This window comes from Antechinus flavipes, chromosome 3, assembly GCF_016432865.1.
Source record: "Antechinus flavipes isolate AdamAnt ecotype Samford, QLD, Australia chromosome 3, AdamAnt_v2, whole genome shotgun sequence".
NCBI lineage: Eukaryota > Metazoa > Chordata > Mammalia > Dasyuromorphia > Dasyuridae > Antechinus > Antechinus flavipes.
The window spans coordinates 366,980,755-367,008,726 of record NC_067400.1 but is presented as its reverse complement, the minus strand read 5'-3'; the positions used below and the strand labels follow the sequence as shown (position 1 = coordinate 367,008,726).

General features: G+C 33.3%; 1 protein-coding gene across 1 annotated transcript in view; it reads left to right on the top strand.

The window, feature by feature from the left end:
- Positions 1-27,972, top strand: part of LRP1B (LDL receptor related protein 1B) — a 2,056,943-nt gene that overhangs the window by 2,000,706 nt on the left and 28,265 nt on the right. The window contains exons 85-86 of the mRNA XM_051990638.1: positions 6,299-6,473; positions 12,249-12,353. Of these exons, the coding sequence (XP_051846598.1) occupies positions 6,299-6,473; positions 12,249-12,353 (280 nt within the window). The remainder of the gene's footprint in view (positions 1-6,298; positions 6,474-12,248; positions 12,354-27,972) is intronic.

The window sequence follows — 27,972 nt, the reverse complement described above, 5'->3', positions numbered from 1 at the left end:
ATATTCCACATTTTCCCAAAAAATTACTTTTGAAATCTCACTACCTTGAAATAATATTTAGCTCCTGCAAGCTTCTAGAAAGCTATCTTATTGTTCTTTGAAAGCCTGAAAGATTCACATAGTTTCTTAGAAATCTGTGGGAATGGTTACTTCTGCAGTATTAATTAGTCAATCATAAGTATTTATTAAGTGCCTTCTCTGTGTTAAGTACTGGGGATACAAACCAAAACAATCTCTTCCTTCAAGGAGATTGCAATCTATTGGAGAGGCTTACAATACATGTTTGGAGAGCTCTCAGAGCTCACAGTTTATTCTTGTTCTTCAGCAAAAGATTCCTCTTGCAGTTGTGCTTCCTATCATCATTTTCCTATAGTTCATTGCAACTCTTCACAAGTTTAGATTTCTTTTTTTTTTTTTCCTTTTTTTGCTGAAGCAATTGGTGTTAAGTGACTTGCCCAGAGTCACACAGTTAGGAAATATTAAGTATCTGAGGTCAAATTTGAACTCAGGTCCTCCTGACTTCAGGGCTGGTTCTCTTTCCACTGTGCCACTTAGCTGCCCCTCAAAAATAGGGGAGTTTAGGTTTCTAAACTCCATACATAGTGCCAGAGACTTTCCCTAAGAAAACATTTCTCTCATGGAACCCATCGTAGAAGAATAGATTTAATATTTAATTTTTCTCTTTTGGAAAGAGTTATGATTTGTCCAATATGCAGCTCAGATTTAAGGTTAGATTAGGTCCCTTTCTTTTTAAAGTTTCTTCTTTCTGTCATGATCTTTCTTAACCTCTAACTTCAAAGAAGATCACTCAAGAATCAGGAAACTCTCTGCCTCATCCTCCGAACAAGTTCTAGATAAGGAGACTCTAAATCCAGTTTCCCTCTTTTTCCTCAGAAAGTGGTATTTATTTTATTTGAGCTGATCTCCCTCCTAGGGGTTAAACAAATACCCCAATCTCTTCTGAATTTTATCTCTAGTCCCCACAAACTACTCTTTTACAGGTGTGTAAAAATTAAGAGCATAAAAGGGGAGGGCAAATATTTTCCTAAATTTCCAAAAGAGAAAAGAAGAACATCTCTGAACCATGGGGTTATGAGTTGACTTAGATTCCTTGTAAAATTCATAATGTATTCAGGAAAGATTAGTGACATCTAAAAAATGAAATGTTCATCACAATGAAAAAGGATGGTTTCATCAAAAACAAGTTATGTCATATTAACATCATATCTTTTTCATGACAGGGTTACTAGACTGGGTAAATCTAGGAATATTATAAGAATAAATTATCTAAAGGTTAGCAAAATATTTAACAAAATCTCTCACAAAAACCTTTCAGGCAAGATAGGGGTAGGCTAGTCAATCATATGTTTAGATGAATTCAGAGTTGATAAGATGGAAGAACCAAAAATCATCATTAATGGTTTCATGTCTACTTGGAATGATGTTTCTACTAGAGTGTCTCAGTCATCTTTTTTGACCTTATGATATTTAATTTTTATTTTACCAATGATTTGGATAAAGACACACATGGTATTGCAGATAATTGGAATATCAAATTTTTACCTAACAAAACACTAGAAGGAATAGCTCACATATTTTATGATTAGACACAGATTTAAAAAAAAAAAAACTTAGGCTTGAATGTAGGAATGAATATAATATGCTAATTATTAAAATATAAAGTCATACTTAGATAAAAACATATCAATTTCATATGTATAAGATGGGCTAGAAATGACTATAGAAGTTTCCCTGGTAGGGAGGGGAAGGGGAAAGTTAAAGAGAATTTAAAAGAAGGCCATAGGCTCAATATATATCAATAGTATAATATGGCTGACAAGCTAAAACAAAAAAATCGAATGTACACTTAAACTGTATTAATAGAAGCAGAGTGTCTAGGACTAAGGAAATGAGAGTCTCACTGATGTCACTGCTATTACTTTACAATGTGAAAGTAATGAGAAGGGGAAAAGGGGAATTCTTGATATACTTTCTCCCTCGAAAAAAATTGTTCAAAATGTCTGTTATATAAAGATTGCATATTTATTTACTTTCAATACCTGTTACACATATATAGTGTTTTTTGATAGCACATTATCAGTTGTATGTTATTTCTACCAGAATGCAATATAATGACCTTTTACCAGTCAATGTTTACTTCTTATATGGATGGTATGCTAGTTCATTCAGAAAAAAAAAAAAAAAAAAAAGAAAGAAAGAAAATCAAATGCCAGCTGTAAGAAACAAAATATCTTACTAAGAACTCCACTGACTTACTGATGAATACAGGAAAGATTTATTTTACATTCTGCAAGAGTGGGTATCTAGGTAGTAGACATATTTTTGGAACCACAAAGGCAGTGTCTTATTTCCTATCCTGAAGAGCAAGGACCTGCCTCCATTCTCCATTAATTGGGTGTTAGAGAAAATAGAGAATGTGAATTTCTATCTCTCATTACATACTTGTACTTGCTTTCAAGGAGCTTACATTTTTAAGGGGTAAGGTAAACATGAAGGGCAAGGGGCCAAGGATTGTGTTTCAAATCTTAGGCCATTACTCCAGGTAACAAAATCCAGTCTCTGCCCCCAAGAAACTTACATTCTTACGGAGGCAAAGTTCAGAGGGCTTCAGTTCAAATCTAAAATCTTCACCCCTGATTATTCTTTGATGTCCTTGTGGGATTCAATTTTCCAATTTAATTTTCATAACTCTGTGAAAACCAAATGGCCATCCATTTCTCACACCAGCTATTTCTATTTCTACTATTTCAAAACAGATACATATGATCTCTAATGCATTTTGTTGTCATTTCATTGGTTTGACATGGTATAGAAGAGTGACTCTGGAGTCAGAGGACCTGGGTTCAAATCACACCTCTTATTCTTTTCTTTAGATATTTATAGATATAGATGTAGAATCTATAGATTCTATAGAATGAGACCTGGACTAGATAAATCTCCAAGGTCCTTTTCAAATATAAATCTATGGCAATTCAATTAACTTCCCTGCTCTTTGTTTCCTTAGTTAAAACAGGAGAGATTTGAATTGGATAATGAATAATGAAAAGATAAAATAATTTGGAAGTTAGGACCAGCATACACCCAAAGTCCAAATATGACTTCAGACACTAACTCTTTGAGCTGGGAAAGTCATTTAACTTTTGTCTGCCTCAGATTCCTTGACAATAAAATAAAATAAAGATAATAATAACACTTCCATCCTGTGGGCATCGTGAGGATTAAATGAGATACCATGGTAAAGTGGCTGAATGCAATGCTAGGCACATAAAAGGCACTATATAAATAGTGATTCCCTTTCCCATAATTGGCCAGACAAAAAGTGAGGATTCCCCATCGAGGGCAGAAATGAGTGGATGGGATTTTTCTTCCAATTTTTGATTAATGATCCTATGAAAAAATATTTATTTATTGCAATAATTTGTTATTAACTCACTGTCTATAATATAAAGAACTTACTAACAGACACCATTAGGAAGAGTCAGTATCAACATACATATCAACTGTATGGACTTGTTTATCCATTTCCATTCCAACCTGGTCTCCCAATTCGTAGCCAGGGCCATTATACTAAGCCATCTAACAGCACAAAACTAACTGATGTACATAATGATGACTTTGAATCATTAAAGAAAGGTTAACTTAGACTGCAGAATATATTTAGGGCTACCACACCTTAAAGGCAATTTTCATGATTAAAGGGTAAGTTTTAATTATCTCTAAAAAATTCTCTTGGGTAGAACAAACAACTCATTCCCTGATGACACACAATTAATGAAGTGTGACTGTAGTAAGCTTTTCTGTCCATTTTAAGGATGTGTCAAAACTGTCTAGCTCTTTTGCATACACATGCATATATTATGAAGCCATAAAATAAGGAACTATAATGTTACTCAGTTTCAAGATTTGTTAACTTAGTAAACAAAAGTCTCCTTGCTAAGCTGTAAAGGACTAATAAGAACACTCTCTTTTATTAGATAGCTAACTCAAGAGCTACTTAGAATCTGAATAAGAGTAAGTGGTAATTACCTGAGAGTACATAGAGACAAGATAGAGAAAAAACAGAATATATTTCCCACTTTTACATATCTATTTGTAATTCCAAATGGATAGGGAACAGTTAGCTGAGAGGCGTAAGAGGGAGAAAATATGATGACATTCCTATTACTTATTAAGCATAGCAGTCACGATTTTGAGATAATTGCCAAGAGCTTGCAGTTTGGTTGAATTTCCTAATTTAGCCAAATATAATATTAATGTGCTCTGTAAACTCTCTCATAAATAGACCCGCAGAATGAATGCATCAGAGTTAAACCTAAAATAATGCAGTAAATTTGGAGGAATTATATTACTTTGCAACTTACAACTCTCCAATGCTTATGTTGCATCTACTGAAAAGAAAGGTCTCCTCTAAGTAAGCTCTCTTTTCTTTATTAAAATGCCAGTGCTCACAAGTCTTTGTCAATTGGAATTAAAGTCAATAGGAGAACTTTAGAGGGAAGAAAATGAAGTAATTAAATCTGCATACAAAGGCTATTTCCTAGGAACCCTCACAGGGGTATATAAAACAATTCTGTGAAATATCTAACTATTAGAAGCTTTCGGAACTGTTTTTAATCTGGAACCTAACAAGCAAATGGCATCAAGGACATGAGTTTTCCATAGGCATACCTTGGGAAGAATCTTGGCAAAGGATCAAATCTCTGGTGGCTTGGTCTAGACAGCAGTACTTTAGAACCCACAAGCAATCAGCACTGAGAAAGATGAGATAGCATTTCATGGAAACTCTGTGGGAGGAGTTCCAAGCCAGAAATATTTTCTGCTTTGTCTAAGCAAAAGTAGCGCAAATTTAACAATGTGAAATTTAGAGTGGTTTTATTATAGTAAAATTACCAGTTTTTGTATGTTTCATATTTTTTTATGATCTTCCTTTATATTCTATTCACTCAGTGGATATGCCATGACCCTAAGCAAATACAGTTAAAAATAAGTGTTATAGCATCAAAGAACAAATGAGAGAATTGGAAAATAAAGAATTAATTATTCAAAAAAGTATCTATATTATTTGACTCACTGGTAGGCATATATCCCAAAGAGGTCAAAAATAGGATTTCTATGGGGTTCAAATGTGATAATGTATGTAATTTTCTTTGCAATTTTCAAAAAGTTACAAAAATGTCATCTATTATCATTAATTTTTTTTTTTTTTTTTTTTTTTACTAATGCACCATTAGACTAAATGGTTATATGTCACTTCCCTTACAAGCCTCTCAGTTCTTGGGTTCTTGAGAATATCTCTGTAGCTATTCCTAGGAAAATTTGCCTTGTGGATGCTAAAAATGAAATAAGTATTAGATTCTTCAAGACTGCCATTACAAAGGTGGAAATCATAGGATCCTATGCCTTTTTCTTAGAATCATGACTCTTACAACTTCTTAGTCATTGCCACTAAATAATTTTTAGTGCAGCTAAAATCAGCAATAATAATCTTGCACATATAATATCAAAGAGAAAGGTAGCATAGATGTTCTTTGGTCCTCATAACTTTAACAGTGTAATACTAGAAAAATTAAAAAGGCAATAAATGTAAAAAGAAAGTGAAACTAGCAACAAATCAGTTTAATTTCTTTCTGATTATAATATAGTGGACAAGAAAACATTAAATGGAAGAAAATGAATTAGATTTTAACTTTCTACAGCTGAATATACTGCTCTGGTAGTAATAGAACAGGTAGTTACCAAACTTTTAAAGTTATAGTATTTTTCTCTTGATGGCATCTGTTAAAATTGCTTCACAATAGATACCTAAAAGGAAATTACAATTTCTGAGCACAATGTTGAACAACCCTGCTTTTCATTACTTAATATAATAACTATGTGTTTCAGATTTGTATCTTGCTCTGTCTTGTTTCCCAAACAACTTTGAACTGTACTGCAAACTACTAAGTTAGATTACTCCATGTTTTACTGGATCTTACTATCTGTTAGTTGATCAATATTGATGAACTTCCTTTTTTTTAAATCATAGAGCAAGAATTGACATCCAGTGTTCATCTAATTCATGTGCCAGCTTCCAGAAAGCAGAAATTGTCCAGAAAGGACAATGCTAATTTATATAAGATAGGGAGCTATATATCCCATAACTAAAGAATTCTTGGTATGCACAATATTAGAACTCGTTTAGTAAAGAAGTCTATACTATGAAAGGAAATAGTACCATTTGTTAGCTTTTGAAAAAAATCTCTTAAAAATGTTATCTTTTATTCTGTGTTCTTTTTAGATGTATGCCATCATTATTGTGTGAATTCTGAATCATGCACCATTGCAGATGATGGAAATGTAGAATGCGTCTGTCCAACTCGCTATGAAGGAACAAAATGTGAAGTTGACAAGTGCCTAAGGTGCCATGGTGGCCACTGCATTATAAACAAGGACAGTGAAGATATAACATGCAAGTAAGTTCACATACAGCTCAATTCAGTGGCATTAGTTGCTTTCAAAATATTGTAACCATTAATAAGCAATAAAATGTAATATAAATCTTAATATCACTATAAAATGTTTGTGGATGAGTAAGCTTCCAGACAGAAAGCAACATATTGGTTTATTTTTTTTTTTTTAGTAATTAGTCATGAAATCAAAGTGCACATTTTCTCAAAAAAAATTAATTATCCCATCATATAAAGGAAATTGTCAGAATATTCATTATAGGATGTTTGTAGGGAGAGCCTCTAAAAATGTGAAATTATAAGATTACAAAATTGATATAGAAGGTTATTGTATTTTAAAAGTTGCATTAGTTTCTGTGTTAACAGTATGAGTTTTGCAATTTAAAAAATAATATAAGATCTTTGCAGTGAAAAGAGAGTTAAACTTAGAGTGATAGGATCTTAGTTTGAATATTGGTCTACTAATTACTACATCTATTACATGGGAGTAACTCACATAACTTATCTGGATTTTCAGCTTTCTGGTTTTCCATCTGTAAAATATTGTGGTTGACTTAGATGTTCTTTATTGCTTTTCTATTTGTATATCTAGGTTTATCTGGAAAACACTTAAGAAATATCATCATGTCAGAAACTATAGAGCTAAAAAGGAACTTATAAATTGTTTGGCTCAACTCACTTATTTTAAAGATGTTGAAACTGAGGCTCAGAGATGTTAAAGGGCTAATTGATGTCTCATAACTAGTAAGGAACATAGCTAAAGGAACTATAAAATAGACCATTGAACTTATTGTTTTGATGAAAGATTGTCAATACATTGGATATTATCATTTAAGACAATTTACGTGCATGGAACACTACTTCCTGAAAAACTTGACTGAAAGAAAAAAAAAAATCCAGTAAGCTTTGATTTTTTTAGATGATGTTTTGGCCTTTGGCTTTAATAGTGAAGTAGATAGATGCTCCCACCACTACAGAAAGGCTAAAGGCTAATGTTATTCATCTGCTATCATAAAACAAGTTTATAACACTGAGGTTAGGGATCAAATGTCACTAGAGACTTTCTTTGAAAGGATTTTTAAGGAAGGACTTTTAAAGGGCTAGGCTCTATCAGTTGCCTTGGATTTAAGTATAATAAATAAAAACATATGATGGAAGAGCATGCGATAAAGTTTTCATGCCACAATTTAAAGTGCCTACACTGAGATTGTGTCAACACTTGAGTTATGTAGGTCTCACCAAACAAGTACTAATAAAACTTTATTACAGTCGAGACTAACATGTTTTATTCTGATTTTTCTTTTTTATTTACTCTCATTTTTGCTTTCACAATGAACATGCCTGATGTTATTGCTATGGATGACATTTAGTGACATCTATAAATTCCACATATGTATATATACTCCATATATGAAAAAGTACATTATTACTTTAAAATAAAGGTATGAAACTGATAGTTCATTTAAAAAGCTAGATTTTCATAAACAAAAGAAAAAATCTTTTGCTTGATTCTTGAAGCAAATAGCCTAATTGTAATCAAATTAATTCACCAACTTTATCAGGTCTTTGAAGTACAATTTAAAATACATTTCAGAACTTGATGCAAAAAATTAAAAAATCAACCTGCTTCCTTTTATTGTCTCATTGAATCATCTTTCTAGGATATGAAAGAAATAATCTTCCCTCAGATACCTTTGAGGGACTATGCTTCCACCCCTGTGATGTGAATAGGGTAGCAATTAAATTCTGAGAGAGAGAGAGAGAGAGAGAGAGAGAGAGAGAGAGAGAGAGAGAGAGAGGTGGGAGGGAAGAGGGAGGGAGGGAAAGAGGGAGGGAGGGAGGAAAGAAGGAAGGAAGGAAGGAAGGAAGGAAGGAAGGAAGGAAGGAAGGAAGGAAGGAAGAAAAAAAGGAAGGAAGAAAAAAAGGAAGGAAGGAAGGAAGGAAAGTAAATATATTCTCATTTATTCTGTAGAAACAGAAGGATCCTGAAAAATATATCATTTCTGAATTCTACTTAGACTACACAGAAAGAACCTGGTCCAAAAGGAAGCCATCCCAGAATCTTGTCTCCATTTTCTGTTCTTCATAGCACTAATGAGCCAGACAGTACTAACCTAATTTTTTCTTTGAAATTTAGATGGATCTTGATTTAAAAAAAAAAAAGCAGAAACATGAATAATCATAAAATGTATATAATTCTAAATCTCTTAAAGACATTTTGGTATTGTGCATTTAAAAAATTTTAAATAGCAGTCATTAATGATAAATAAATAATGGCTGCCTTGAAATGTAGCTACCAAAATAAGTTCTTTGAGAAATATTCTGGATGAATGAATGAATATGGCAGTCCTCAAAACAAATAAACAAACAAACAAATAAATGAAAATTTAAGTATTCTAGACATATGTTAGCTAAAATTAGCTTTCTCTTATATTGTGCCTTTCATCTTAGCATCAAAATAGTTGACAAAGTCATGATATAATCCTTGTTTCAAGGATACCAATCAGACACTATAAGACTTAAAATTACAACATAACAAAAATATCCTGCATAACTTATCTAAAGTTGTTCAAGATGTGATTAGATATGGGAAATTAGGCTTTGTAACTCCCAGGCTCATGCTATGTCCACTAAGGCAGATTCTCTGTTGAACATCATAAATGAAATCACTATAGCAGAACTCCGATATTCCTGTGAAAATCTAAATAAATATTGGTGAAGTCAAAGTTGATTACAGTTTTGAAAAGCAGAAATAATATCTCTGCGATATAAATTGATGTGGGAATTCTTTTTTTTTGTCTGCCAAATAACTTGTAATTAGCTCATGAATAGTAATATATCAGAAATAGCATGGGTATACATCCCCTAAGAGAGAAATTGTAATGGAAATTTCAAATTTAATATATAAGTAGTACTTTTTGTGCCTGGGAAAGAATAGAGATATATACTTTCAAAAAATCCTATGATCTTTTGTCTTTTATCTAGGATTTAAATTAGTTGGCATTTTTTCATTATGTGTTATGAAAAAAAATTCTCTCATTTGGAATAAACTAGGAATACAGAGAAAGAATTACATGAATATGTATATAGTTATATGTTTGTATTATATATGTTATAAGAAACAGAGACAGAGAGATGTGATACAGCAGGTAAAACACTGAATATAGTATCAGAAAGACTTCAAATTCAGTATTAGACTCTTAACTGTGTGATCCTGGGCACCTTCTTCTGCCTCAGTTTCCCCAACTATAAAACTTAGGTAATAACATTTACTTGCTACTTGTGAGGATAAATGTGGTCATATTTGTATATAGCTTTGGAACCCTTGAAGCACAATACAAATGCCAAGTTATTATTACTTAATGTAATCTTTAAAAAAAAATGTTAGAAGGAAGGAAGAAATAATAAAATAGCATTTTCATGTCAGATTCTGTAGTGTTCTTTCCAAGTCAGTAATAGAAAGAGAAAAAATAGGATGTCCTATTCCTACTGATTTAGTCCTCTGATCTTTAAAAAATTTATTTTGAGCATATTAATTTTTAATGAGCAACTACTGTATGGTAAGGAGCAGCTAGATGGCTCAGTACATAGAGCAATAGGCTAAAGTAAGAAAGACCCGAGTTCAAATCCATCCTCAGACATTTACTAGCTGTGTGACCATAGACAAGTTACTTAATCCTGTTTGTCTTAATTCACTGGAGTATGAAATGGTACATGACTCCAATATTCTCACCAAGAAAAACCTAACAAACCAACAAGCTTGGACACCGTTGGTGTGCTATGGTCACAGAGTAACAGAGTCAAATATGCCTGAAGAACAGCTGCAACTGTGGTAGGCCCAGGATTTCCAAAGAAGCATTACATACCCTCTAGTCATAGATAAAGGATAAGGAAAAAACAAATCCTTTTTTAGGAAAGAATTATTAGAAAGCCACAACCAAAGACATCCAAATAGGCTCTGGCTTATATCTTCTTCCTATATATATTCCTATATATTAAGAGGATACTGAAAATGTGTGTATGATCATATGCAATTACACAAACATTAGTATTTGTGAATTGTTTCATAAGTTTATAAAGTACAGAAGTACTTTACATAGTAAAATACTTTCTTCCCCATTTCTCTACTTTCTATGTCTTTTGAAAGTCTCCTTCTCCATACTCAAGCACCAACACTTAATTTGGAGCTTATAAACTATTTGGATCTAATTAATCAGTAGGGAAAAGAAGAGAATTGAGAAGGATATATAGATAGCATCTGAGCATTTTAAAACTGGAAGGAAATCTAATCTCACCCATGCCTGAATTCTGAATCCCTTAAGTCTGAATCCTTTCTGTATCCCCAAGAAATGCTTATCTAGGTCCTATTGAAGACTTCTAATGAAACAGAATACTCTGCCTAAGATGCTCGGCACATATTCTCTCTGATTCTTTCTCTGCACCATCACACAGAAAGATAAGTATCTCAGGGGAAAAGAGCATTCAACGTGGAGGCAGGAACAGTTAAAATCTGGTTTCAAACACTTTCTAGCTGTGTGATCTTAGGCAAGTCACTTAATCTGTTGGTCAATTTCTTTATCTGTAAATTATGGATAATAATAGAATTTATATCCCAGAGTTCTTGGAGAACCAGATAATATCTGCAAAGCTCTTTGCAAACCTTAAGGCAATATATACATGATGGTTATTATTTTTCTACAGGTAAGAACTAGGAGCATATGTTTTCTGAAGCCCTAATTATGAACGCAGGGTCAGTGATCTCTCCATGATATCATTCTGGTGTACAAATGAAAAATGATGAAAATAAAATAAAATATTCCTTTTGACTTTCCTATTCTTATAGATGGAATTGCCAAATAATTACCACTAAGCAAAGATTGAATATCACATTACATCTGCCATTTTTCTCAGGCATTTTTGTATCTCCTCTCATGATACTTTTTCAAGTTAGAAATTATCACATTTAGTACTTTTTTCCAATGGTGCACTATAATATTATAGTATGGCATAGTCTTTGAGTCAATATGTAGGATTATAATGTGTACACAATAGATGCCTACTAGATCTTAACTGAATTGAATTAAAAGCCTAGAAAAGTGATAACACTATATAGTAATTAGAAAGATTCCATAAAACTATAAGAAAACATTGTCATTTTATGTTCATACTACATATTACATGTACCATAATTTGAATTTCTTCATTTTACATTAACTTGGCACACAATAGGGTCATCACAAAGAACGAAAAGAGATAAATTGTCTAAGGGTATTGCTTCTGCAGGTTTTTTTTTTTTTTTATAAGAATTGGAGTTTAAAACTTGCACCCAATTCTGAAAATTCTTTGAACTGGATTTTTCCTTTATGGACTAAATATCCAAAACATTGATTTCCAACCCTTTCCAAGCAGTAAAGTTTAACATATCCCTCTTAGGGATATAACTAACCTTGATCATAAGGAAAGAAATATACTAATGCTGATGACTCCCTGAAAAGCAAGAATTAGACATTATTTTTGACAAATATAACTAATATAGAATTATTGATGTTAACTAATGGGTTAAATTTGAGAATTGTTAAAAAAAATAATAAAGTATCAGACTATCATTTTTTTCTCATTTAAAAAACTGGTGCCTCTAGCCATCCTACTAAAAGTTCACTCTATCTACCCTTCAACTGCCATCCCAAGATGAACATTTTCGTCAGCAGCAGAATTTGTCAGCTTTCAACTATAATGATTGAGATAACAATGGGTTTTTTTTGTTGTTGTTTGTCACTGCAGTTGCACTAATGGAAAGATTGCCTCCAGCTGTCAGTTATGTGATGGCTACTGTTACAATGGTGGCACATGTCAGCTGGACCCTGAGACAAATATACCTGTGTGTTTGTGAGTATTTTATATTGCAAGTGTGTCACAATGGGACCTGTTTGTTTTTAGCAGCTCTCGTCTGCCTGTCTCTTTTCTTAGGGAAGTGGGGTTTGGGGAAGGTAGATAACTTATAAATATATTCTATGAACCTGTCTTAGTTTTAAGATGCTAATATGGTCCAACTTTAGTTGAAGAATGACAGAATGTCCTCATCTATCAATTTGATATTGCTAATGATATCATGAAGAAGAGTTCATTTAATTCTTAGCATCATGCCCATTTCAGACACTAGTGGATATCTGAACTTGGAAATACAGGGGAAAATTGGACTAACTCCCCTGTTGTATTCAGATACATTTCAACTCCAGAGATAATCATGTATTATGAATGCTTTGGTACTTACAGCCATTCTTTTCAAAAGAACATGAGACATCTTTTTAAATGCATAATGCTGTTTGATATATGTATCGAATTTTGGAATGAAGCATTATATAAACCCATGCTATAAAATATCAACCCATGAAATCTCTGGCTCTTTAGGAATACATTAAACTGAGTCTGGGTTTGTGAATATATAAGAGGAGTGCTGTTGCTGTTTCTAAAATGCCATTGATACTTCTCATAATATCCAGAATTCAGTGTATCCCTCCCTTCTACTTCTCTGGCCCCTGGCCCTTTCTCTGGCTGGCCAGACCTGTTAATCACAAGCTATCATCCACTTGGTTTTTTAGGATTTCTGTCAGAAATTCCTGACTTCTTGGGCAAAAGAAATGGATGTCTAGGCAAGCCCTGCCTGAGTTAATTTCCCCTTATCATTTGAAGGTAGAGGGTTATGAGGGTGGTTGAAAGAGAACTGAGCATACTTGAAATGAGTTCTTGATTCACGTTACCATCTTTGTATGCAATGATTTTAAAACATGTTTGGCAAAAAAGGCAGAATATTTATTTAGCTGTATTTTACTGAAATTCTGCAGATGCTCTATGGGGTTTAAAAGTCAGCGCTGTGACCAGAAAGTGAACCCCTGTGATTACTACTGTCAGAATGAGGGAATTTGCACTTTAACTGCGTTTAATGAACCGAGATGCAAGTAGGTTTAACCTTCCACTTACTGCTGCACATTTTGTGACATCATTTCAGGCCACAGTTCATTGGTTCAGATCATGCACATCCACATACATTTCACAATTTGTACTTAATCTTGGGGCTCATCTGTGTAATACACACTTAACCTTTGGATAGTAATGCCAGCGAGTGTGCTTAAATGTAGGTTGCTAGGATGACTAGAATTTCATCAAAGAGAGTAAAAGGAGAAAAAAAATAAAGTGTAGAATAACTTAATCTGCTGAAAATAACAAACTTCTCTTTGACAAATAATGGAAATAAAGAAGTTATTAAGAAATGTTATTATCATTTTGTATGTTGATTTCTACCTGGTAATTAATTTTCCATTCTAATATTGATGAAGTAATTGATATTATGTGGTTTCCCTAACTTATAGATAGACCTCTAAAATTAACTTTACATCACCCTTAAAAAAAGGAAACTGAATCATGATATAAACTATTCAAGAAATTGTCTAGATTCAAAAAATCTGATTCCTTTTAGGGCAGTTTTAAATTTTTTTTTTTAATCTGCTATATTTCCTTTAAGAAATTGCAACCACCTTTTGGAGAACTATCAATTCTTATCAAAAGGAAACTTTTTTTTTCCATTGTTCAGTTAAGCTTCAGATATATCATGTCAGGCATTCTCATTGATTCAAAATGCAATAGTCAACAACACTTGGCACCCCTTGATTATAGCACTGGAATGTCTAGCCACTGTTCTAAGCCTCAATAGGATAAACCATTGCAACTACAACTTTACATGTCATCTGCCTGTTTTTATACCTAATAATGAACTTTGGTAATGCTGATATGTACCATTGCTTAATCAATAATTATAAAGTTTGAAAGGCCTTTAAATACTCAAATATGATAAATCATAATCATATTTTCCAAGAAAGCATTAGAACTTGCTAGACCAACTTCACCATAACTAATTCAATAACAGAAAATGGGAAAAAATCCCTTCCAACTAAAAATATTCTGTGAAATCTATCAGTGATCTCTCAGTTTTATCCTTCATTCCCAATGAAGTCCCAATGTTGAAAAAGCAGAGAGAAACCATTTCCCCCCCATCCTTTCATAAAGCTAAAAGGACTTTACTAAATTCTGATATTCAGGTTGAATTCCATATTTTTATAAATGTATCTCAGAGAGATAAAGTGATTTATCTAATGTCAACCATCAAGGAAAGACATGGATTTGAACCTAATATCTCTGATTCTAAATCCCAGCCTTTTTCCACTGTAAGATATTGTTCCCTTGACCATCCCCTGTTTTAGTACATTCTTGAAAAACAAATTCTCCTGGGAGAGAATATGTACTTCATAATGCTGATAAATTAAAAGTTGACCCTTTTTGGAAGAAAAGCAAAAATTAATGAAATGTTTGTTATTAGCAGTATACAAACTGACACACTGTCCTTAATGTCTGACCTTCTTCATTGCATCTCCATGCCCCCAATTATTCCAAATACTTCCTTAGGTTCTTTGTATGTCCCTCCCCTCTTCAATTTTTTTTATAACTTCCATTCTTCCATACCATACTTTCTATGAGCTATCCTCTATGGCTCTTTCAAAACATTGGTAAAACAATTGAAGTAATCCAGGAGTGAGACAGTTGTTGCTAGTGAGACAGAGTTGGAAGTCTATTCACTTCCAGCTTACATATGTACATTTTAGCAGTAGGCTTCAGAAGGCAATGATTCTACCTTTATTTTCTACCTAAAAAAAAAAAAAAAAAAAAAAAAGTTTTCTTAAGATGAGAAATTCAGATTAGGTAGAAAAGAAAGAGAATTTTAAAATATAGTGGAATAGGACAGGTAAAGACCTTCCACATCCTGGGAGCAATCCTCTAATATACCAGCACATAAATGATCACCAGTATGTATTATGTTTGTGAGAGAGAAAGCATAGAAAAACCATGATGCTGAAGAGACAATTCTGTATATGTACATTTTCCACAGCTCTAGACTGTGACCCTGCCAGTTACGCTCCTGGTGCGAAGGAGGAATGATTCTGTACCTTCTACCTAAAGAAGTATCAATGTACCTTGACACTATATATAACATTCCTCTCTCCACATTAACGTGGAAAGAAATTTGGTCTGACAGCTATTTAAAAAGATAGAAAATAAAGATTTCAGCCTTTTACATCCATATATGGAGTAGACATGCCTTTAAGGAAAAGTTGGTATCTGTAGTTTTCCAGAAAGAGTTCACAGAACAAAATCACTTTATAGAGACAAGATAGAGTGATTTGCTTGCTATTGTCTGTCAGTACATTTCCTCTTGTCATAAAATGAAAGAAACTATTTGAATTGTGCTGTACTTGTATACATCTGAAAGGCTATAAAGCTTTCAGACATATGGAAGTGACAAGTTTTGTATAAGGAAGTTTTAATGGCTGTAGTTTTCAATTTAAGAAATAAATTTGTTCTTTGAAATCTTTCACTTTTGCCTCTTGATGGCCATTTTCACTTATTACTGTATGAATAAAATTCTACAAAAAAGGCTTAGAGAAAAATTCAGAATATGGCAGGGATTTTCCTTCTATATTTATTTGCAGAAAAATCTGCCAATTACAAATAGTAATAAATTGAATACTTTAAAATTATTTGACTTTATAAATTAGTAGGAGTAATATTTTAGTTCTTTTGAGATTACTAGGATTTATTTATAGTGATAACATCATCATTAATATAAAGATGACAAGTTCCTCAGCTCAATTCTTTTTTCATTGTATGTCAGAAACCTGTTCCAGGCAAGCATGGAGATGTCTGCTCTCATAGAACTGTCCACAGCATATAGAGTTAATGTCAAGATTATGTAGAGACATCATAGACACCTATGAATAGAATGTGTCCATTAGGATACTAAGGGAAGCTAGTTTTTCCTGCTGTGTAAATTTCTAGTTTAAGCTTATTCATTTCCAAAAAGCTATTAAATCAATCAACCCTATAGTATCACCAAAGCAATCTTTGCTATGTTTTAGGGCCTTTGGAGGGACAAAATGGAAAAAAGGATGAGTGTGTTATGAAGGAAAAGAAGCATTTCTATAAATACTGATATAGAGTGGGTATAAAACCAGGGATAGCCTGTGAAAATCTCTGTAGGCAAAAGAATACATCACAGATTTGGATTAACTAGTATTATAATTGGGGCTAGAACCTGGAGTTCATGAAAGGAATTAATATGAAAACAAGACTGGAGGGGGAATCTAGAAGCTGGTTGAGAAGTCTTAAATGTTAAGAAGTGGATGTTGTAATAGGGACCATTCAAGTGTTTTGGGCAGGGGATTAATATTTCAAATCTGTATATCAGGACCATTTATTTAGAAGGATTATGAAGTGTGGATTGATTGGAAGGAAGAGAGAGCAGTTAGCTATTCTGTTAGTACAGATCAGAGAAGGTAAGAGCTTCTACAGGGGTAGTAGCAGTGAGAGTGTAAAGGAAAGAATGCATGCAAGAGATGATGTAATTAGAGATCAAGGGGCTTAATAAATAATTGCATTGAAAAACTTAACTTAAGAGGAAAGGTGAAAGATACATGGATACAGGGAAAGAGACCTGGTATTAGAGTCCAAAGAATTAGATCTGAGCCTAACCTCAATATTTACTAGTTGGGTGATACTGAGCAAAGTATTTAACCCTTCTAAGCCTCTATTTCTACTCCAATATGATTGTGATATTTTCGCAGGGCTGGTATGAAGAAAACATTCAAAAAAATGTGTTATATGAATGGGAATAATTATTATGGCTCAGATAAAATTAACTTGGATAACTGGTGAGATAATGTAATCAACAAAAATGAAAAGATTTGAAGGAAGAAATGATTTTGAGGAAGAAAGATAGTTCATTCAATTGAGTATGTTGAATTTGAAGTGTTTGAAAGACATTGAGTTGGAGTTGCACAATAGTCAAAAGAGATATGATACATATATGTGTATATATATATACATATATATATATATATATAAATTTGTCTGTGTATGAGTGAGCAAAAAAGAGAGACATAGAGAGACAGACAGACCTTGATACAGAGAGAGAGAGACAGAGACAGACATTGAGACACAGAGACACAGAAGCAGAAACAGGAGAGAGTGAGACAGACACAGAGACATAGACACAGACACAGAGACAAAGTCACACAACCAGTAAGTATAAGAGGTGAGATTTGAACACATGTATTGCTGATTCTAAATGCTAGTCACTCACTTTGTATTTCTCTCTATCTGTCTCTGTCTCTCTCCAGGTATGTATGTGTTTATAGGAGTATGTTATACATACATACATATATAGATATAGATATATAGATATATATATACACACATACACACACAAACACATAAGTCTGTATACTTGTGCTTGCATGTATATATACACAATGTGTGTGTGTGTGTGTGTGTGTGTGTGTGTGTGTGTGTGTGTAACTGGATAGGAACTAAATCTATCATTTCATCAGTATAGGAATGTTCTCATTAAGGAAACTTGTTCATCCACTATAGATCACTACATTTCCTACAGCTTATAGTTTTAGAGAGTTGCCTAGAGCTTTGAGAGATTACTTAACTTGCAGGCAGTATGTGTCAGAGTCAGGAAGGAAAGCAGGAAGTATGCATTAATTAAATTCTGCTTTTACTATTCCTACTCCTTTGTGCCAAGCACTGTGCTAAGCACTTTACAAAGGCCATATTTAATCTTCCCAACAAGTCTGGGAGATATTATTATACCCATTTTACAGATAAGAAAATGGAATCAGACAGAGGTCAAGGGACTTGCTTAGGGCACACAGCCAATAATGTTTCAGGAAGGATTCAAGTTCAGATTTTCCTGACTAGTCTATTCACTGGAAAAGGGAATTTAAATCTATTATTTGATCTATGATTATATCACTATGGAAATATGCTAGTAAGGTTCTTCATTCCTAATGAAGATTGACACCTTTTCTATGACTTACAGTGTTAAGAAAATTACCTAAAGTGATTGGCCCAAAGTCATAGAGTTGGGAGGTATCAGAACATGAACATTTAGGTTCCAAGCCTGACTCACTAACCACCAAATGATGTTGCTTTCTATATGCCTTAGGGAGCAGAATCAACTTTTATTTTCTCCTGTGTGAGATAAGACTTGAGCTGAACTTTGAAAAAAACTAAGGCTTCTAAGAGGGTGAGGTGAGAAAAATGCTTCCAAGCATGGGGACAAAGACAGCATAGAGATGAGATGTGGAAGGTCATCTACAAAGAGCAACAAGTAGATTGGTTTGCTGGACTGAGAAGGCATGAGGAAGAGTAATATCAGTAAAACTGAAGAAATAGCCCAGACACAGATTGCAGGGCTTTAATTGACAAGAAAAAGTTTGTATTTTATCTTCAAGGTATTGGGGACCCAGAGGAGTTTTTGAGCAGAAGATCCATATGTTCAGACTTTTGCTTTAGGATTATCAATGTTGAAGCTGTGCAGAGGGTGAATTAAGGAGACACTTGGAGAAATAAGCCCAATTAAAAGACTATTTGAGTAGTTGAGGTGAAATTAAGGTCTGAGCAATGGTGTTGGCCATGTGAGGAGAAAGAAGGTGACACAGTTAAGGAATATAGGAGTAGATAGGCCATGATATGACAAGACTTTTTTTTCTTAAATCTTTACTTCCATATTATTTGGTGGGCTTTGACATTCTTCTGAAAGACAGATCCTTGTTGTTTTTTTCTTCTTTTTTTATTGTCAAATCATTATTCTTGACCTCTCTGCAGTCTTTTACACTTTTGATCACCATTTTCTTCATAATATTCTTTTGTTTTCATGACAGCGATCTCTTCTGTATCTTCTCCTACCCTATAGACTTCTCCTTCTCAATCTTCTTTGCTGTATCTCCATCCAGGTTATGCCTGCTCATTGTGACTCTGTCCTGGGTCCTTTTCAACCTCTAAACTAATTCACTTGGTGATTTCATTCAACTGCCATGAATTCAATTATCAGCTCTATGCAGATGAATTTCTGATCTACTGATTGAACCATAACCTCTCAGCTGCTTCTCAGTCAACAGTCTGACTGACAGCTTGAACAGGGTGTCCCATATATTCTATATATATCCAAAATTTAATTTATCCTTCCCTCAAAATTATTCCCTCCTCCCAACTTCCCTAATACAGTCTAGAGCCCATCATCCTTCTAGTCACCCATACAAACAGTCTAGATGTTATTCTCAGCTCCCACCTCTCTCTCTCTCCTTATATCTACTCTCTTGTGAAAGCCTGATGATTTTGCCATGATAACATCTCTTATACATGGCCCCTTCTCTTCTCTGACACTGCCCCCTCTGTGATAGCCTGCTGGTTTTCCTCCCTGCCACAGAGTTCTCCACACTCATTCTATTCTTTATTCAGCTTCCTAGCTGACCATGCTACCCCTGGCCCCATAAATAGTAATTAATAAACTCCATTTGTTCCATATCACCCCCAGGATCAAATATAAAATCATCTGTTTGGCATTCAAAGCCATTTACAACTTGTTCCTCCAACTTTTCAGTCTTCTTATATCTTCTCTCTTTCTCTCTCTCTCTCTCTCTCTCTCCTCTCTCTCTCTCTCTCTCTCTCACACACACACACACACACACACACACACACACACACACGCCTCCCTTTATACTGTGATCTGGTAACACTGGCCACTTTTGCTTCTCAAATAAAATACTCCATCTCCTGATTCAGGACATTTTTCACCAACTGTCCCCTATGCCCAGAAACTTCTTCCTCATATTCACCTCCTGGCTGTTCTAGCTTCCTTGAAGACCAAGCTAAAATCTCCCCTCATTTCCCATTTTCCATTTAATACTTCTGTCTTCCTTCTGGTGATTAATTCCATTTGATTATAGCTCATTCGTGTATATACATAAGTTTGTGCATAATCATTAGACTATGAACTCTTTGAGAGTAGGGACTGAATTTTACCTTTCTTTGTATTCCAGTTCTGAGCACAGTGCCTGGCTTATAATGTTTAATTTATTGACTGAACAATAGGTACCATTTTAATGCATTGTAAGATTTACAATCACTTTATATAATTTTACTTGATATACAAATACTTTCATGGAAATTCCATGAAGGAGACTCGTTAGTTTTCTCTCAACTCTATTGCATCAGGAATACTCTTCTTTCCTTTTATAAACTATTGTCTTCCAAATATTTCATCATTTGTATTTTGTTTTTCTAGTTTCTCTGATCTATCTTTCTTTCCTTTAAAAATTCTTATGTTTCATTTAAAAATTAACTTTTCTTTTTCAAAAACGTCCTTTGGAAAAATGGACACAAATCAAAAAATGCAAGTTAACAAAAGTGGCTTTCACTGGGTCTTTAGATGAAAGCTAATGAGATCTAGTTTTGACATTAAGAAATAGAATGTAGTGATTATTCTTCTCTATTGAACTATTAGGCTAAGGCTACAATTCCATAAGCTCTTGGTACTGCAGAAAGGAAAAAAAGCTTGCTTGGCCTCTAACAGCTATTTTGTGTTTTGTTTTGTTTTGTTTTTTGACAAGTCCTCAGAATCACTCCCTAAGTGGACTCTGGTCTAGATAACAGCCCTACAGAGAACATTGGAGAATAGCCCCTAGAAGTTATCATGAATGATGTCAAGCAGATCACAACCTTCTCAAGGGGGTGAGGATATAGTTCTGGCAGTGAATGCTGTCCAGACAACAGTGGTTATGGCACTGGACTTCCAGGATTTGTTTTCATGCCCCTTGGTATGTTTCTGAAGGACATTGAATATAATAGGAAAACTAAGAAAAACCTGTCACATCAAAATTCAATTCTTTCTAAATTCGGGTAACAAGTTGTAACTTGTAGCTTTCACTATGAATTTAGTCATGCCATGGTAAAACAATGAACATGCTTGTCACATTTTCCTCTTCAAGTTTTCACTCCTATTTGTGTTTTCAGTTCAACAGAAGCACAGCTGTTCAAGCAACAACTATTATTTGGTAGTTTTTTTTAATGTGGGACTACTGTTTTCTGAGTTTGATATTATATTTTCTTATTCTTTCCATAATGCCAAAGATTTGGAAAAGCAATGTTCTTCTAACAAAAAACTAGAGTGTAATAAATTAAAAGCAAAAGTAAACCTGCCATCTGTTTACATCCCTGGGGGCATTTAATAAGATACAGTTTCTTAAAATTTTAAATTAAAATTTTCTTTTTCCATTAATCATAAAGGAATCCATAATATCCTCATTCTCTCTAACTTAAAATGGTCAGCTTATTTCCAGGAAATACAATATTATAAAAAATGAGATTATATTATCAAAACTAATGCTAGATTAACTTTATATAATGCACAGTATAAGGTTCCCTCATGTAAATATTTCAAATGAATATTTTGTTTGATAGTATGTTAATGCTTATTGTTTCATCAGTATTAGTTGTGGGAATAGTAATAGTATTACTACTAATAATAGCAATTTACATTTATATGTTACTTTCCTTTTACAAAATTCTTTTCCAACAATAACCCTGATACTTGGTAGTATATTGTTTATCCCAAATTTACAGATAACAAACCTGTGGCACAAAGCCATTAAATTACTTTACTAGGGCCATATCTCTAATCAATAGAAGAGTGAGCCTTGAATGAATGTCTTCTGACTTAAGTTTAATACTATCCCCAGTATATCAGGAAAATCACATATTTAACATAATTTGATATTTCCAAGGCATGTCCTCTCCAGTTTTTACAATCAACTAATACTAATCTTTTATTATGTGCAGAAAATTCTGACATTTACATGTGCTCTCTTAGGAATAGAAGATCTATGAAATTATTATTATAGAAATACTGTTGTGTAAAAAAAATATTCCACATATGTATCAGAATAAAATTATTTGAGTGGCTTTCCTCCATGTTCTTTTAGAGCTGATAATTATTTAATCACTTTTAAAACCAAATCTTCATAAAGCTTTTAAATAATGGCTTTTGCTCCTACACTAGTATATAAACAGGAGAGGGCCATAATTGAAACCATCAGTTGCTTCCTACCTTTCTGTCCAAACAACAGAAGTCCAAGATACTATATAGCCTACTTAATCATGTGAAACCTTTGCCTATCTCCGGAGTATTGTTTTTCATATCAACATGAAACAGAGCGTGGCTTTAGGTTCCAGTTTAATTCACTTCAGTAAATTTTTATTGGATATGTAATACAAGGAAGACACTGTGACTGTTCTGAAAGTCTGGCTATCAAAAAATTGGTGATATGCTATATCACCAATTTTTTGATAACCAGATTTTCAGAAAGTATAACATGCCTTTTCTCCTCAAAAAAAAAAAAAAAAAAAAAGCTTCCTGATTGAAAATACCAACAGTAAGTATTTGGACTTTGTCAAATTGAAATTGCACTAATGGACCTCAGAACTTTGTCAGGAAAGATTTGGAAATGGAGTCTGGAGAACCTGATTACTTTGTGACCTTGAATAGGTTGCTTAATTTCTCTGTAACTCAGCTTCCACACCTGTGAAAGACGAATACAACAGTTGCCTAAGAAGGCTGTTATAAGCACAGAGGAAGATAATATATGAAAAGATTTTTTGAAAACAGAAGCACTATAAAATATAAGTATTAAAAGAATTATAGCTATTATAACAATTAATTATAATAGTCACATTAATATTTAGAAAAATTTCATTGATATGAGTATTTTAATAGGGTAGCTTATTACCCATCCATGTCTTTTCATTGTGGTAATCATGTTCATACACGTTCCTATATCTTCATAAACTTAATGAATGAACAATGAATGTATGTTTAAATAAATGTATCAGAGAATCAATGAATGGAGAATACACTGAGCATACTGAAGGCTTTCTTCTTGTCTTCTGACTTTTGGCACACCATTGTGTCTGTTATCCTTCACTGACATATGACGGGACCAGTTCCTTTTCCATTCATATATTTCTCTATTATATATATTTAACATTATTCAAAAAAATATGATTTCATCATTGTGAAGACCCTCCAATTTTGGAACATCCTTCACCAGTTGGAGAACTTTTCCATGAAATAATAACTAAGTCCTAGAGAATTCCTTAAGGCACAGAGAGGTTGCTTGCCCAAGCTCTCTTCAGCAGTAAGTATTATATTTGGGAAATGAGTCTGTTTTTTCTGGCTGAGTCCTAACTCTTATCTACTACATTTTCACATTTCTTTTAAGAAGGAGACTACAAGATTTTCCCCTCCCTCCCATATAACATCCATATTGCTGTACTGTTATTTTTATTGCAAAACAAAAACTAAAGTAAAAAAGCAATTCCCTCAATAGAGCAAAGAATAGCTTTGGCTCTTTTCTAGAAATGTGTTTTTCATGCTTATTAAGGTCATAGAAAAGTCTTTGATAAATGCAACCACAAAGATAACTTTGTTTAATGATCATTTGATAAGTAACATCAAGAAGATATAAAACAGGTAGACATATGCTAATCAAAGCTGTTTGCTGCTATAATGAAGATTTCCAATACAGTGTTTAAGTAGATATGAATTCATTTGTGTGTTCATTTGACAAGATGTATTAAGTGCCAGCTATGTAACAGGTATTGGGACAGGTGCTGGTGATAGAGGCAAAAATGAAATCATTCTAATCCTCAAGAAACTTAAAATTATTTTTTTTCAAAAATCATTAATGCATATGTAGAGAGGTGTATTGGAGCCAAATCCTACTGTGCTAGAGCTGATTGTTAAAATTTTCAGAAATCATCAAATACTACATATTATGGCTTAATTTATTGTTTTGTTGATTGTCTAGATGAGAAAGTAGTTGAGAAAATGTTAATAATGCAGATTAAATGTACATGTATGCTTCTGGAGAACCATTTGTTAAACATTTACCAGTGTTCCCTTACATTTATGCATGAATGAATGAATAATATATACCACCAGGTACCAGGCACTGTACTAAATATTACATTCAGAAATATAAACATAGAGAAACATCTTCTGCCCAGTAGTGTGGTAGGCAGGGACTAGTTGAAAGTTTTCATTATTTTACTCACCAACTGAGATAGGTCTGTCCTAATGTAAGAGTTTCAAAGCTTGGCTAAAGCAGATGGCAACCTTACCAGAGGAGATGACTGCACTTATATGAGTATATACAAAAATAGGAAACAAATACAATGTTATATAAAGGGCACTGGACACTGGAAAACATCAAGATAAGCTTGGTGTAAAAAGTGGCACTCAAGATAAACTTTAAAAGAAGCCAGGGATGCTAAAAGGTGAAGGTGAAGAAGTCCAACACTCCAGCCATGTAGAAGAACTTAAGGTCCAGGGACACAGAGTTGGAATTCGAAGTATCAAATACAAGGAACGAGAGTGGTCTACTTTAGTTGGAATACAGAGTTAGTTAATGCATAAAAGTGCTATTTAATAGGTCTGGAAAGACAGGTTGGAAGCAAACTATAAAAAAAGTTTTAAATGCCAAACAAAGAATCTGGCCTTTTATTCTAGAAGCAACAGGAAGCCACTGGAATTTTTTGAGCGAGGAAGTGATATGGTCTGAACTCAGGCGATATACAAATCCAGGCATTTTTACTTTATTCCTAATAGTACTCTCTTACTACCTTCCCCCCCACCTACCTGCCATCCTCACAGAGCTTCCAGTTCAATAAAGGACATAAGTCATGTTCATAAATAACCAGAAAACCAAATACAATAGAATAAATGAGTGTTAGTAATGTAAGGCAGCTGGATGGTGTCAAAGAAGGTTTGATGGAATAAGCAGTATGTTAGGTGGGGATTACAAGATAACAAGGGTGAGGAAAGGACATTCTAGGTATTAGGAACCATTAGAAAATATCTTCTAAGTCTTCATTGAAGCCTACTCCCCTGAGTTTGTGCAAGATTTATTTTAACTGCTTGGAAAGGAATACCAATGGGCAAAGCTAAGATGAATTTTTCATTGATTTGGGTTACTTGCTCAACTGTCTCCTGAAATCATGGCCTAAGCATATTAGCAGGACAGTGTGACCTGCAAGTGAACCTATAAACTGTATCTCCCCTAGACTGCTGAACACTTTATTATAGTATTATGTTTTAAAATGAAAAAAAAAAATGACTCCCAATCCATTTTTGAGATATTGTTCTTTTTTTATATAAGCAGAAGATGCCTGATAAACCACTTTCAGTATTTTACTGTACTGTTACTAAAACAGAAAGAGATAAAAATGAGTAAGAGAGAAGAAAGAAGCCAAAAATGGAGGAAGGGAGGAAGGAAGGAAGGAAGGAAGAAGCGAGCAATGAACAAATTCACTTTAGAATCCCCCATAATCTATTTCTGGAAGTGCCAAAGTAATCTTAATATAACATTTTTCTAGGTTTTAACATTGTTTCACAGAGGAAGATGAATTTTAGAGTTCACCAGTGTCAAGTTCATTTAAACTGCCTGAAAATTTCCTAGTCAATCAATCAGTTATTTTTGTCTCCATGTCAACAAATAATAAATTTGACTGGGTTTTTTGCATTATTTTGAATGAATTTTAATATTTAAGTATCTAATTGACCAATTGTTTTAACATCCTGTGTAAACAACTTCCCCTCAGATTTGCTTTATAAAAGTATATGTTTTCTTTTATACTACCTTTAGCTTCCATATTGTAACTATTGCTTCCAACAAAATAGCTGTTTTATATCTTCAAATACATCCTCTATATTAAGTAACACCCATTTTATTATTGCTTCTTTTCCTTTTTTGTTAATGCATATATCTATTGAGTAAAACAAAAAGTCACTTTCCTCTGCAAAATATAATTCCTTGCCTTTAAGAACTTTTTGCTGTACTATTTCCTTAAGAAAGCTTATATGGTAAAATTCTTCCATTCCTACTAAGCCCGTCACTTTTTAAGCTTAAAATAATTCATTTTTTCAGTCCTTTCACAGTTCAATGACCTTTTCTGGCCAAGCAGACAACATAATCTATCTGATAATTTTGCTTTCAAATGTTTTAAAAATAAATCACATAGTTATAATAAATATCCTTTTAATATATTTTAATCTGTTATATATTTGTCTCATGCTCCTGCTTATTCCTATTATATCGTATATATCATTTTAAAATGATCTTTTATTTTATTCTTCCTGGGCATACCTTTTCTGGTGAATTTACTCATCATTTTCGATTATTAAAAAATAGTTCTAATGGGATTATTTTCAATTTGCTATTCTTCCTTCAATTTAGTACACTGTTATTTTCCCAAAATAAAGGATTCTTAGACCTACATTTTTATTCATTGTAAAACATGGAAGTTAAAATTCTCCATCTCTTATGATTGAAGTCCCTAATTATTAACTTCTGCTAATACATAATATGCAGAATTAATATTTTCCAACCAGGAAGCCATCATGTCAAGTCATAGAGAAAACATAGGAGTACAATTCATTTCAGTCAGTTCAACTCATCAGGCATTGGTTAATACCTACTATCTGCCAAGATTCTAGGGATAAAAAGATAGGAACCTGGGCCAAAATGAAAAGCCCCTGACATCTTTTTCCTTGGTAGAATTGCTAATTATCACAATATGGAGAGACAGAAGATAATGGAACAAAGAAAAAGAAAACTCCATTGATGAGAAAAGAAAAGAAGAATGCACTATAGGATTTCCTGGGTTTTCTTTCAAATTCTTTCCCATTGATAAGAGTGTTATATAATTACTGTTTTCACTTGTATATGGTCCAGAATCTCTCTTTTTTTTTATAAAGGTATGTAGGAAAGCACCACCACGTAGTGTCTGTTGTCATCCACAGAAATTTTTAAAGAGCAGATTTTAAGGGGAAAATGATGAGAATATTTTGGGTTGTATTGAAAGTAATGTTCTCATGAGCTATCTAGAGGGATGTACCTGTCAAATATTGATAAATATTCAAAAGTACTAGTCACTGTTGGGAGATGGAAATATAAATTTGGAAGTCTCTAAGGTTGGGAAACCTAATAAGGCCATTAAATGATCTTGAAGAAAAAAGTTAGTAGAGTGGTAGATACAGATGTACTTAGCAAGTGGTTGACTGATTGAAGTCAACACAGTGCCTTCTAAAAGTTTGGTAATAAGTAAATGGAAGGATTAGGGAAGTATAATATAAACTTATAAGTGTGGCCAAGTTTAGATAGAATGTTATTCATGGTCAAGGGGAGAAATGCTATAGGAACAAAAATGGGGGGGGGGAGGGAAATGTTCTGCTTTGAAGCAGCAGCAACAGCAGAACAAGAACAAGAAGAACAAGAACAAGAACAATAAAGAAGAAGTATATATTTTTTTTTAAATATAGACTAATGAAGTTGGTTGGCTTTGATTCCTGGCAAAGTTTTATATTATGTTACTCAAAAAAAATGGTTTATAACATTTTGAAAGGAAAGTGATTATCATTATATATCAACATAAATTCATCAAGGACTAGTAATGGAAGGCTAACCTCATTTCCTTTCTGATAAGATTATTACACTGGTAGATAAGGAAAGTGGCTTGGATATGACATATCTAGATTTAGTAAAATATTTGCAAA